Below are 13,668 nucleotides of genomic sequence, written 5' to 3' on the forward strand. Positions count from 1 at the left end.
CACATCCTCAACTCTAGATGCAAAGCATTCCTTGATCAAAAGCACACTAAACAAGTCTAACCAATTTTTATTGCAAAAACATGTTTAGACAGTTTAGAGAGCATATACTACCACATGTATCACTTGTGATGGCCAAATCACATTGTACTTATACAATAGTATCAAGAGTAGCAAAGAGTATGCGTGTTGTGTGTGAAACTTTTGCAAGAGAGCATAAGTAAATCATTATATGAAAAGTAATGATATAGGAGGATCAAATACATTTACAAATAATCATAATTGTTTGAAGGGGACTATCACCTTCGAGGTACATCATATAACTCCCACATCTCCTAGAAACATGTTTGCAACCATATTGAAAGCTTTTTGATTCTTTTTGCTTTCATGTTCTTTGCATATTTTTCTTTTAAGCATATCATGTATGGGCATATAGGAGAAAGAAAAGAAATTACCCAATTATGTAAGTTGAACATCTTGATTTCGCTATGCAAGTGCTACACCTTACCAAGCACGACTTTTATGAATTGCACACAGATGTTTTATGATTTACAAGTTTTAGCGGTGAGATGGTTATTTATGCCTTTCTCTTAGAATTTTTCAGTCCTTCCCGTCAAAAAGAGTGATTTAAGATATGAAAGATAAGAGATCAACCAAATCATACAAATCACATAAAAGAGCCACAAAGCTCAGATTGCTTAGTTGTGCATGAAGATGCTCATCTAAGCTAGAAGTGACACAAAGTTGAGAAACTTTGTTCCAAAGGCCATCCAAGGTACAGAAGTACCAATATACACATACACACACTGTTTTTGTATTTTCTGATTTTTCCTCTTTTTTTTATTTTCTTATTATTATATTAAAAATAGCTTGAAGCAAAACAAAGACAAACAAAGCATCAGAACTAGATTGACTCAAACCACAACACGAACCATGCAAAAGATCAAAAAAGTGAAGGAATCACTTGGAATTGTTTTCCTTCCAGATGGGAGACCTGGATGGGGATCCTTTCTTTTGCATGAACCTTTCTTCAGATGGATAAGGAGGAGAGTTGAAACCATTAAAGTTCGAGAGAAGCATGACTGTCTTAAGAAGTTCTCCAAGAGGGGCTAAAGAAAGATGGAGTTGATTTTGGTTCTCCAAAGATGACACGCTATTGCTTTTGTTGAGTGGCTAACCACTTATAGCAATTTGGACGAGTGTCCATATGCTCCATAGTAGTGATAGAAGTGGGGCTTCCTTGGAAGAGACTTCTTGTTGGTGGAACGATGATTATTCTACTTAATCTCTTTCTTACCAACCTTAGGGGGTGCTCCTAGAATGGATTTTCCCTTATCACTTTTATCCTCACTCACATTTTCAATTTTAGGATCAGTTACCTCAAAGTTATCATTATTAGTAAGGGGAACAAAAATAACTTTATTTAAAGCATTAGAAGAGGTACTACAAGAGGAAAGAGAATGATCATACTCGAGACCTGTTTTGTTGGATACAGATTTTTGGAAGGTCAGCATTTCATCCAGCTTGACACTTGAAGTCCTTTCCAATTATGCTCTTACTTGAAAGAGTTCAGCATCCAATTTCTTGGTCTTTTCAACAATAAGTTGTTCTCAAATCTCAGTGCTCCAATTGTTTAATTAGCTTCATCAACCTTGGTGGAGTGTTCCTCATGTTCCAACTCCACTTCACTGAGCTTTCTCGTAGCCAACTTGTAGAGCTTCTCATGCTTCTTAAAGACCTTGCACAACTTAGTGTAAGTAGTGTGGATGTTATCCTGTTCATCCATCTTCTCAAACTTTGATTCTATGAGCTCTTCTTCCTTATCAATTTGGTCTATTGCTTCCTCAAGGGACTCAACAGTGGCTGTGAAAGTACTCATTATTCCATCTTGGTCACTTTCATCAAAATCAGCTTCTGGTTCTGTATCACTCAAGGTGGTAGCTAGGGCTTTGCTCTTTCCAAGGGATTTGAGATAAGTTGGACATTCTTGCTTCATGTGTCTATACCTTTGACATCCATAGCATTTAGGCTCAGAAGGAACACTGTTGCCTTTGTTGGGGTTTATGCCCTAAAATCCAATTTATTGGCATGTCATAAATAATTAAATTGTTTAATTATATGAGCCTATTTATAAATGAAATGCATAGTAGGTGATTTATGTGATGCATAGTATGTGATTTATGTGATTTAGTCACAGAAGTTATAAATCACAAGTTCTTTGTAAACTCAAAATTTTAGTTCGTAGTCGGTGATGAACTTGGGTATTTCATCTGTAAAGACTATAACGTATCAACTAAGATGATTTGTCTTGATCATGGAAGTGGAGACTTTTAGTTGATATGTTGATATGTTTTAAGAGTTAAGACATATTGAACTAGATCGCTGTGAGATTTATTATTTTCCTAACGATGGTAAAATGAATAATAAATCTCACGACTTCTATTTACATCAACTTTAAATCTTAAGAGAATAATGGACTTGATCATGAGGTGTAGGTTGCTTTGATATATCAGGAGTGAGATATAAAAGTCATGATCAAAACCTCAGTATGTTGGGCAGTCACACTTAATATTGATGGAACATATATTCTCAAGATGGAATTCATAATCTCTTTACAGAGATATAAAATATTTTCTTAAGATAAGTTTAATGGGTTTGGTTATTCAGAGTGTTGGGCCCAACCACTTTAGTAAGGAGTTACTAAAGTATATATTTATGAAATTGGATTTCATACATATTAATGAATAACATAAAGGATTAAACTGAGTACTCAAGGATTAAGATGTAATAATCTTCAAAGTGGCAGTCAATATTCATGACTTTGTATTACTACGAATATTTTAGTGAATGGGTTACATGTACAATAAGTCTTGGGATATAATTTATTAATAAGGCCTAGAGTGCAATTATATTTATATAGTGATATTAAATATAATTAATAGTAACTTTGGATTTATCAAGAGTTGACAGAAAAGTCCAAGGCTCATTGGAGTTAGAGTCTTATTTGTTCCCTTTGGTCCCATCTCAAGCTACAAACTAAAGTCCAATTGGGTAGGCCTAAAAGGCTAACCCAATTAGATAATCAATTTTTATTTAATAAGAGTTATTAAATAAAGTAACTACCATGGTAGTTAGTATGTATGTATGATGAAAAGAAAAGAAAAGAAAAGAAAAGAAAACAGTTTTTTTCTAGAAGGAGAAGAAGAAGGATTTTTCTTTGAGAATCAATGTACAAAAGGACTGATTTAGAGACCACACTTCTTGGGCACCATGTGGAATTGAGATGAAGTTTAAAGGTATTCTCAAGTCTTGGTTTTGAATTTCACTGCATCAAGGTACGTTTTCTATTCTTTGTTCTAGAATTCAAGGTTACATGTTATCTCTTATGAATGAAGTAGATCCATGATTGTTGCTTCCGTTGTGTGTTTTGTATGAGATACAAAACCAGATTTTCCAATAGCCTTGACCAGCATCCTTGAATTCTCTCTTGCCTTTGTCTTGGGACTTGAATTGAGAGAATGCAGACTGTTTGCGACCCTTATCACCTGTTTTGGCATTCACATTTTGATAAACTTCTTGAATTGTCTGGTGATATAAGATTTTAACTTGTTATCCTCATCTTCAAATGACTTATCGTTATCATCATTCTTAATCTTTAAAGCCATGTTCTTGCCTTTGCTACCCTTGCCAACCCTAGTTCATAGGTTTGCAAGTTCCCGATCAGCTCTATCAAAGGAATAGAGTCAAGATCCTTTGATTCTTCTATGGCAGTGATCTTGGCATGGAATCTTTCCAGAAGAGATCTAAGGATCTTCTTGAAAATCTAGGTCTCCGAAATCTGTTCTCCAAGATTGAAGGATGAATTCACTATGTCCTTGAGCTCGAATGACTCGTCCTCACCCATCCTTATTTCCTTAAAACTGGTAGTGAGCCTTTGGAGCTTGGAGTTTTTAACAGCTTTTGTGCCCTCGTAGGTATTTTGAAGAATAGTCCATGCTTTCTTCACATTGTCAGTTGAAGAGATCTTCTTGAATTCTTCATTGGTCATAGCACTAAACAGAGCATTCAGTGCTCTAATATTAAAATTTGCAACTTTGATATTAGTATCATCCCACGTTGCTGGTGGCCTTTCAGGTTTCTCCTAACCTACTTCAACTGCAAGCCATACTTTCTCATCTAAAGATTGCAAAAGGGCTCTCATGCATACTTTCCAGTATGCATAGTTAGTTCCATCAAATAAAGGAGGAATAATCAAGGATTGCCCACGATCCATAACAGTAGGGGTGAATGGATCACACAACAAAGATTAAAGCCTAATCAAAATGTGCCTGCTTTGATACCACTTGTTGGTTTAAGATAGCTTGACCTTGATTAATTAATTCAATTACCCAAGTTGATTAATTAGGTTCAATTACATGCAAATTGTGAAGACACCAACAAATTATCAAATAAACTAAATGTAGCAAAAAATAAATTTGACATGGTGATTTGTTGACAAATGGGGAAAACCTTGCAAGGCAAAACCCCACCAGGTGATTTTAAAGTTATCACTCCCAAGAATCTACTAATCAACAACAAGCGGTTACAAATATAAGGAATCTTACCAACTACTTTGGCTTATCTTGAAATAGCAACTTACAATTGAACCTTCGCTCCAATACCCAATTAGACTTGATCTTGTAGTAGCCTTCTTTCCTTTGATTCACAAATCTCTAGTTTGTGACTAACACTTTACACGGATCACAGTACGTGACTAACTCCAGCAACTTGAACAAATGTTAGTAGCTGTAAAGTTCTTCACTTCATCAACAATGAAGATCTGGAAGCACTTTGTTACAAAACCCTATGGCATACAAATGCAGTAGCTTCTCACAGAGAAAGTAAATTTCTTGGTCTTTGTTTCGGTATATGACATCTTTTAAAATAAGTCGTATGTATGTCTAGGGTTGTGAAACAAAAACCCTAAACAAATTTAAAAGCCTGAGCCGAAATTTAGATATGGAAAACTGAAAATCGTAGTTCTCGATAGATCAAGCTGTTATCGAGCTATCTATCGAGCTTCACATTAAGTCTCGATAGCAGGTATCTGTTGAGCTATCTGTTGAGACTTAATGAATAACTTTTCTTCACTTATTTCTTGGATCAATCTTCATGTATTTAATACTTGACTTGAACAACATGTTTCTTGTAGTACTAAACCCATCTTAGATCTACCCAATTACAAATAAAGTGCATTTTGTCAAAGGATTAGCCAATTACAAAAAATATGTCCCTAACCCCTAGATTGATATTAAATAGGTTGATTATGTGTTGGTGATTGTGTGCTAATTCTTATATCGGATATATTATGGGTTGATCAATGTATATAAAAAAATTATAAGGAGTCTCAATTGTGATTAAATTAATTCTTTTGACATATAGCATGGATACGATGAGTACTCTTTTTTAAGTCTTTACATAGTAACTCACTTTTACAACAAAGAGAACTTAGCTAGAATCCACTAGGAAAGAAGCGTGAATCCACAAGTTGAATAGAGAAATTTTGAAATAGTCAACTTTTGTTTTTTTTTTTTTTTTAATTATGAAATAACCAACTTAGGTCAAAGGTCTACATCTTTATATATATTCCCAAGTCATCGTACCATAACATGGAAACAAAAATCAAATCTCACCTAAATAAAGTTAAAATCTCCTAAAGTATTACTTTGTAAAAATAACAAAGTCTATTCCTAAGTCATGCTTCACCAAAATCACGAAAAGAATACCCCCTATCCAGTTGACGAGGTATTATACAAGATGTTAAGTACATGCGTAAACAACCATGCGACTATGTCTTTCATCAATGCAGTTGCTCACGCTTACGCTTTAGCCAGAAAAGCAATTGAAGTAGTTGATTTCACTGTGTACATAGAATCAGCCCACGAGAACTTTGAATGTATTCTCGCTGCTAATGCAATTTAGTCTTTCAGTAATAAAATTTAATTCTTGATTCTTAAAAAAAAAAAACAAAAAACAAAAAACAAAGAAAAGAATAATTATGTTGATTCTCATGTGACCAACCCTAACCCCATTGGTTATACTTTCCCAAAATTCCCACATCACTTTTCCCACATTAAAATGTGAAAGTCACTGTGGAATCAAGATAGGGAATTGGTGAAAAGTACAATTCTATTTTGTTGGAGATGACACTGTCGGAAATTTGACCACAACAATTTTTCAAGTCTTTCAAAGCATCCTCCTGTAGTTTGATGGAACAAATATATTTTAAAAGAAAACCAAATTCGCATTGTTTATATGTTTTCTTGAATTTCATCAAAACGAAGCTAGCTGCTTATTTTTTATTTTATTGACCGCAGCACAAAATTACAAGGAATTGCCTACATCTTTGTTAGTATGATTATTCCATTGGGGATTTCATACAATAAAACAAACATTTAAAAGAATTAAATGGTGGATTTTCTTTGCTTCCACTTCAATATTACAAGTTACAACTGTTTCTACAAACCAATGAAAGAATTCACTCTTTTTTATTATTATTATTATTATTATTTTTTAATATCATTTGGACTTTGCAGCATGTCCATGAGGAGTCCTAGTTTCGCGAAGCCGCTTCTCTTCGGAGAGTAGTTTTGCGAACCTGCAAGAACATATATATGTTTTTATTAGACTAACATGATAACGAAGCAGAACTTACTACACAAATTGTTAGAAGTTAAATATTTGTTTGATTTATACCTTTTGAGAGCCTCTTCATTACTCTCTTCACTCGTAGGCTCAAAAAGGCCTGTGTCCAAATTCACCCTAGAAACTTGTTTCTTCAACAGTCCTTCACCAACCTTCACAAGATCATCCAAATTTTTCTTTGTGGCTTTATCCACAGAAGTAACATCCCCACTTAGCGCGTCATCCTGAAATTAGTGGTAGGGAAGAAAAGTCGAACAAAAGGCTCTTGAATTATTTTATTATAATGATATTCTTGAATGTAAAAATGGGCATGAATTATATTAATACCTGAATCCGAAGGTAGCTTTTCTCTGAATGAAGGGCTTGGAAAACTACAGAATTGTGTACATCAACCATATCAGCACTTGCTTGCGTAAATACATCAACTATAGGAGTGGAACCCCCGCTTGTTAACCAACTCAAAATACCCCACTTAGCTGCCTTATGTGCATCATATTTCTTTTCAGCTTTGGAAGATCCAGTTCCTAATGATATAACCAGAAACCTTCCATAGTCCATTGGTTTGATGGGGAAGTCAGGACTTCCTCTGATAACCTCTTTTGTTACTTCACCAATTGCAACTAAAGCCTAGAAATGCACAAATTTGTAAGTTAATCTACTAAAGAAAAAATATATGTTTAAGTTTAATTTTTTAGGGTATGATATCAAATTAATTTTTATTTATACATACCGGATTATTTGCAGCAACTCCTCCATCAATAAGGTTAAATTCTCTCACTTTTCCGTCCGCATCTTTGGTTTCAAAGTAATGAGCTGGAAGATAAGTTGGTGCAGCTGAGGTTGCAATGCATATGTCTGAGACTAAAGCATCTAAGCTTGGGTTTTTCTTCACCTGGTGCAATTGAAAATTATTAGAATTCAGCTCCATCATCTCTAATCACTTATTTACAAGTGATCAACATTGTAATTTCACTTGGGATAAAAAAGATGGGAAGGTAAATTTAAAAAGAGAAGAAGTTAAACCTCAAAGCTGGAGAAGATAGTTGGCTGGAGTCGCTTGATGTCAAATGTTGTGATGACAACATTCGTCAATGTCTGGTGCAATCTTGTGTTTCCAAGTTTTTCCTTGACAAGGCTATGTAGATACTTGCCATTGTATTTTGGCCCAGATAGAGCTTTTATTATCTTTGTAGTTTGAGGAAACAACGGGAAACTGTAATTTGAAAATGTGAGATCATGTTAATAAATAAAACAATGGTACCTGGTTAATAAGAAAATAAGATACTTGTACACTATTTGTTTGTTATTGTCTTTTAACTTTTTAACTTATTTGTTTATATACAAAATTTTAAAACGTTACTTTTTTAGATACAACTATACTTTAATGTACTTTCACTAAATAAACACAAACTTTTATTAAAATGTTACATCCATAGACACTTATTAATTAACGAGCTTTTGATCTCATCGAAATCAATATATATAGTAAGTGTTACCTATTTTGTGGAAAGATTTTTGGACAGTTGTTTAGGTAGAAGTCCTTGATATCCTTGGCGGCATACAAGGGTCGGTTCTTTTCATTTGGGCTAGCCAGCATGGCAGTCACAAGACCACCTGTGCTTGTTCCTGCAATCACATCAAAATAATCTGCAATTCTTGCATCTTCACCATCTAGCTTCTGCATCATATCCAAACAATTTATGAGTAAGTACTCAATATATGCTGAGTGATTACAATGATATAAATGAATGAAAATGGTGAATTTTTTTAATATGAAAGTGAAGAGAAAGCTGGTTATAGTTCTCATTAATATAAATCTGTAATGTGCCCTACAAAGTGCACTTTTAACAGCTGTGATTTCTCATGGAAACATATGAGGCTAAATTATATTCTACCTGAAGCTCAGATTCTAAAAAACTAAGGATAACTCCTGGAATAACTCCTCTTATTCCACCACCATCAATGCTGAGAACAGTTATTAGGTTTCCATAAGTAGGGGGCTGTATGGCTAAACTTGTTGCTTCCATGGAGAATTAACTAAGGTATACTTAAAGAGAGATTTTTTGAGAGCCTTTGGGAGATACTTTGAACCTTTAAGAGCCTTTGAATTAGGGTTCTGTGATCTTGATTTCAAATTGACATAAGTTTGGGACGTATTTATAGACTCATTTCAAGTTTCCACCATGCATGTCATGGATCATCACGCCCTAGAAAATGTCAATGGATAAACACGCTTCAATGTTGACCCAATTGTACCATCTTGGATATGATTGTACAAGTTGGACTACTATAGCCGGGTAGCCTAGTCGTGAACTATGTTAACAATTAATGGAAAAAAAAATTCATATAAATTCAAATGTTACCTAACTTGGAGATTGGCACAGAATTGGTCTCCCATCAGTTGGCCATGGACACTGTTAGAATTGTAGGTGAGACCAGAAGAATTGTAGGTATGACTGATTAGGTGAAACAACACAGACAAACGTGGGACTAGTTAGGCCTAACTGATGGTTTGGATGAGTTTGCTATACCCATAGTTAATCCCTATCAATTGGCGTAGTATATAATCTTTATTCTCAAGTTGCTGGCTAAATTCACGGAAAGGACATGTAAGCACCTCATTCAAGCATTAGAAAAAAATCAAATTATGGTTAAACACGTTAATTTTAATTTCGCAAAAGGCGGCCCTCAAGAAACCAGTGCTAAATCATGGTCAAATCAGGCAACGAGACCTTGCAAGGCGATTCTTCATGTCGAATGCCAATTAATTAGAGAAATGCTACGTCTACAACATTTTTATAACAAATCACAGGTGGTTAGTTGTTATTGGTTCAAATTTAAAACTAACACTAAGATTATTTTTGCCCTAATAATAACAACCAGTAACAACTTGCCACTTAGAATTTATTGTAAAAATGTTGTAGACATATCATTTCTCAATTAATTATTCACAAGAAATTATAGAGAATTCAACAAAGGTACTGGAATCATAGTTGCACGTAACCTCAAGTACATGGTAAACAATTAGAAAAGAAGTTAATCATGATTTGATTAACTTCAGGCCTTATGCTACACTGAGGAAATATAAGTTAAAAAAAAAGAGAGAGAGAAGTTCATCACGTTTTTCAGGCCTTATGAATTTCACTTTAAAATAAGATGAAATGGTCTATTTTGTGGATTTCTGACTGCAAAGTCAATAAGTTAACTAAACATTAATCATTTTAGTTACTCTATCCGAACGGTAAAATTCTGGTTGTTTCTCTCCGTTGTACATGGGTTATAGCATATACTCTAGGTAGGTGAAACTAGTGTAAATTAGTAAAAACCACATCTGTGAAAGAGCTTGTTTATATTGCAGTGACAAAAAAACAATACCAAGTGGAACAAAAATGACATCAAAACCTTTAAAAAAAAACAAAAAGACAGGCATCAATATGTGCATATGCATATTGCGAACAATTTAACTGGTTCTTAAGCCAAACACTACTTTTTCTAAAGTTACAGAATTTAAAGAAATGACTCAGCAACAGCGCACAGTATAGAAAAAATAGCACGAGAAAAAGTCAAACCAGAAAACAATAGCATCAGTATGAGCATATTTATGATTCACATTACTTGTCAAGGCAGCAAAGTATGAGTAATAGCACAACAACAAAAGCATGCCACATTTAGAGAAGACTCATCAGCATTCTCCAACAATTAATTTATGAATGGGAAAACGAAATTGAATTTCAATTCATGAACTTGCGTCCTTCGTATATATAACATTTTAAAGCCCGTACTACATAAAATTTTAGTAATTTATTCGGTCAATCATTAATCCTTCTTACTTTCTATGTTGCGCGTGCAATTATGGCCACAATATATGTTTCAAAGGGTAAGAAAGTATCAAAATCCTCTTCTTTTGGGTTGTCAGTTCCAAACATGCTTGAGAATATAATATACTTTGTTAGAAGTTATTCCAAAGAGATAAATATAAATATAAATATATATATATATATATATATATAACTGAGCCATAAAAACCTTGGCCCATGAAATGGTGAGGCTCCATTTATCATGCATACACTTCATATGAATGATTCTTCTTGGTTTCAGATATTAATTTTTCATTGGTTCAAACACGTGTGTTTGTGTGTGTATATATATAGGTATAACCAGGAATTCTATTAGTGAAAATTAAAACGGATTTTTCTCATAATGGTCATACTAACAACAGATGAACCTCGGGTTGCTATCATGGTAAGCCATACAAGTTTAAACCATTAGATAATCCACTGAACCATGCAAATAGCCAATAATGTAACTTGCAGCACGAGCAGCAGAAGTAGTTTCTGTTGAGTTAAAACATGTTTTTCTTGGTTATGGAATATTTGGCTGCACCTAAGAGCTTTTCAAAGCACTATATAGATGCTGTAGACGAAAAACAAGGGACAAAAGAAAATTAGGAGGCTGACTGGATTTTATGGGCACCTTGAACCATCAAAGAGGAAATAATCATGTGAAAAATTTACAATTAAACCTATTCTATTAGATTAAGTTTCATTCGAGTATTTGTTTTATTCAAGGTCCATTAAGTTGTGCTCTGTCTTCCCTCACTACTCACTAGTCAGTTGTTCGTAAGGCTAATTCTGGCCTATATGTATTGCAGCTCATGAGGTCTATTTGTCCAACTTAATAAAATTTGTATAAGTCTGAATTCTATGGTAAATTTCCGCGTTTATTGGACTATAAGTCTGAATAAATTCTATGGTAAATTTCCACCTTCAACACCACGTTTGTTACATATAGTGCATATGTTTGATACATATGATATACCAAACCCTAATACCAACATTACTCCGATGAGTACCAAATTTTGGGGATCACCATAATTATTCATGTTTATCATGTTTTGATCATTGGTTATGTGTTTTATACACTTTTCTCATTGAGTGCTTGCTCATGCATTGGTCATGCATATCACATGCACACTAGATACATCTTTGCTGCACACACTTGATCACTTCATATGTTTTTACATTCACTCATGCTAGTTAAATCTTTTTATACCTTTTAGCAAATATAACATGTTCTTGTATTTTTGTCATGCTTGGGACTATATCTTGTTCTTTCATCCTTAGCATGTCATGTTCTTTATGCTTTGTAGCATTTTCTGTTTTTGTCTTTCGCTTGAGCTTCATTTTCTCATTCATCTTGCATCCTTCATGCATCATCTTTTATCCTTGTTCATATCTTCTTTTCTTTCCATCATTCCTCTTGATTCATTTGTCTATTCATGACAAAAAGGGGGAGAGTATCGTCATTTCTATATGACTCGTGTGCACACTCTTAGGGGGAGAAACTCTACCTTATGCATACTCGTAGGGGGAGAAAGCCATAGGGGAGATGCATATACCAAGGGGGAGAAGACATTTTTTATGAAAAAACCTTATTTTGTCTTGTTCTACCTTATGCTTGTTTTCTCGTTGCTTTATGGTGCTTTGAGTTTCATTTAGTATCTATGATTTGTTGCTCTCATCGCATCGTGCTTATGTGTTGGACATGCATACATCCTTATGCTATTGTGTCTTATTGGTTGCATGTTCGGATGATCTTTTGCTTTGCTATATGATCATTGTAGTCATTTCCATATGACTGTTTTGGTGTATGATCAAGTTCCTCACATGTTTCATATAATGTTTACTTTATCACAATTTACTTGTTATATTTTACTTGTCCTTTTATCACATGATTTACCTTAAGGATCTAATGTGTTTTGTGCAAGTATTTCAGGTTATAGGTATATATGTTCCAAGTGCTTCACAGCTTCTAGATTTAGGTGTGAGTGAGTTTTGCCATTATTCCCAAACTCCTGTTTAAATCTAGAGTCTGTTATAGAGTGTTTTGTCACGGAATAGCCAAAGGGAGAGATTGTAAAGTTGTGATTTATAACTATGTCTTATATTGGCTTTATTCTATGACAGAAAGTGTTGTAATTACTTTAATTTTGTTCCTTTTATTTTGTGGGATTTTATTGTATTGGGTTTAGTATTAAGTTGGTGAAGACTCAAGCCTAAATGAAGATCAGTGCATTTTGCGACTAGCTTACAAAAAGTTTGTGAGAAGGGTTCCCGTGAAAAGGGCATGTGAAAAGCACATGACTAGAAGATAAAGAGTCATGTCAAACTGTCAATTTCGTGAGTATTTCACAGGTAAGGCCTTCCTGTGAGATACCCGTGAGACTCTCTGCCTAGAAGATTTTTAAGTCTGACTTTCTTACCCTTCACTCATACTATATATACCCTCATTATCCATAAATGTAAAAGAGGTCATTTAGAGAAAAAAACCCTAGATAGGTTTTCTACAACACACACACTCATTTTTTAGAGAAAGAGTTACTCATCCTTAGTGAGAAATCATTGTAGCCTTTTCTCCTTTCCTCTTCCATTGTCATAATTTGAGAGGAGATTTGTATCCAAACACAACCCACACCTATTCAGAGTGTAGAGAGTGTTTTGGAGCTTGAGAAGTTTTGGGGAATTGCCAAAAGAAGCCGATGAGGCTTGGCAGATGCAATCGGGCGTATTGCGGGATCCGGAAAGCTAGACAAGACATTGTTCCGAGAAGCCTTGTTGGAGTAGGAGCTTGGAGGGCTTAGGTACATTGGGTAGATTAGGCTTGGAGGGTCTCTTGCTATTCATGTATCCCAACTTATTGTCTAGTGGATCAATTTACCGCTTGGAAGGCGGCGGAGAGGTTTTTCGCCGAGTTCTTCGGTTTCCCCATCGATAACACATCGGCATGTTATCTTGTGTTTACATCTCTCTTCCCTCACTCTTGTGCTTTACTTTTATTGTTTGTTGTTCATGTTTATGCACTAGAGTAGTATCAATTGTTTGCGCTTCATTTACTCTTATTTCCGCACTTAGATAAGTTAGAGTAAAAGCAATATAGCCGTAATTTTTAATTGGGATCTAAACAGCTCTTGTGCTTTTAACACATTTT

At 34.5% G+C, this 13,668-nt stretch overlaps 1 protein-coding gene across 1 annotated transcript; it reads right to left on the reverse strand.

Annotated features, from left to right (window-relative positions):
• Nucleotides 1-6,304: 6,304 nt before the first annotated feature.
• LOC126703072 (patatin-like protein 2) lies at nt 6,305-8,822 on the reverse strand. Its single transcript, XM_050401982.1, has 7 exons — nt 8,577-8,822; nt 8,178-8,359; nt 7,705-7,894; nt 7,412-7,573; nt 7,009-7,308; nt 6,733-6,905; nt 6,305-6,634 (listed from the first exon to the last, which is right to left on the reverse strand). The coding sequence occupies exons 1-7, from the start codon at nt 8,706-8,708 to the stop codon at nt 6,556-6,558; spliced, it is 1,218 nt and encodes a 405-aa protein (XP_050257939.1). The 5' UTR covers nt 8,709-8,822; the 3' UTR covers nt 6,305-6,555.
• Nucleotides 8,823-13,668: the final 4,846 nt, after the last annotated feature.

Source organism: Quercus robur, chromosome 10 (genome assembly GCF_932294415.1).
Source record: "Quercus robur chromosome 10, dhQueRobu3.1, whole genome shotgun sequence".
NCBI classification, from domain to species: Eukaryota; Viridiplantae; Streptophyta; class Magnoliopsida; order Fagales; family Fagaceae; genus Quercus; species Quercus robur.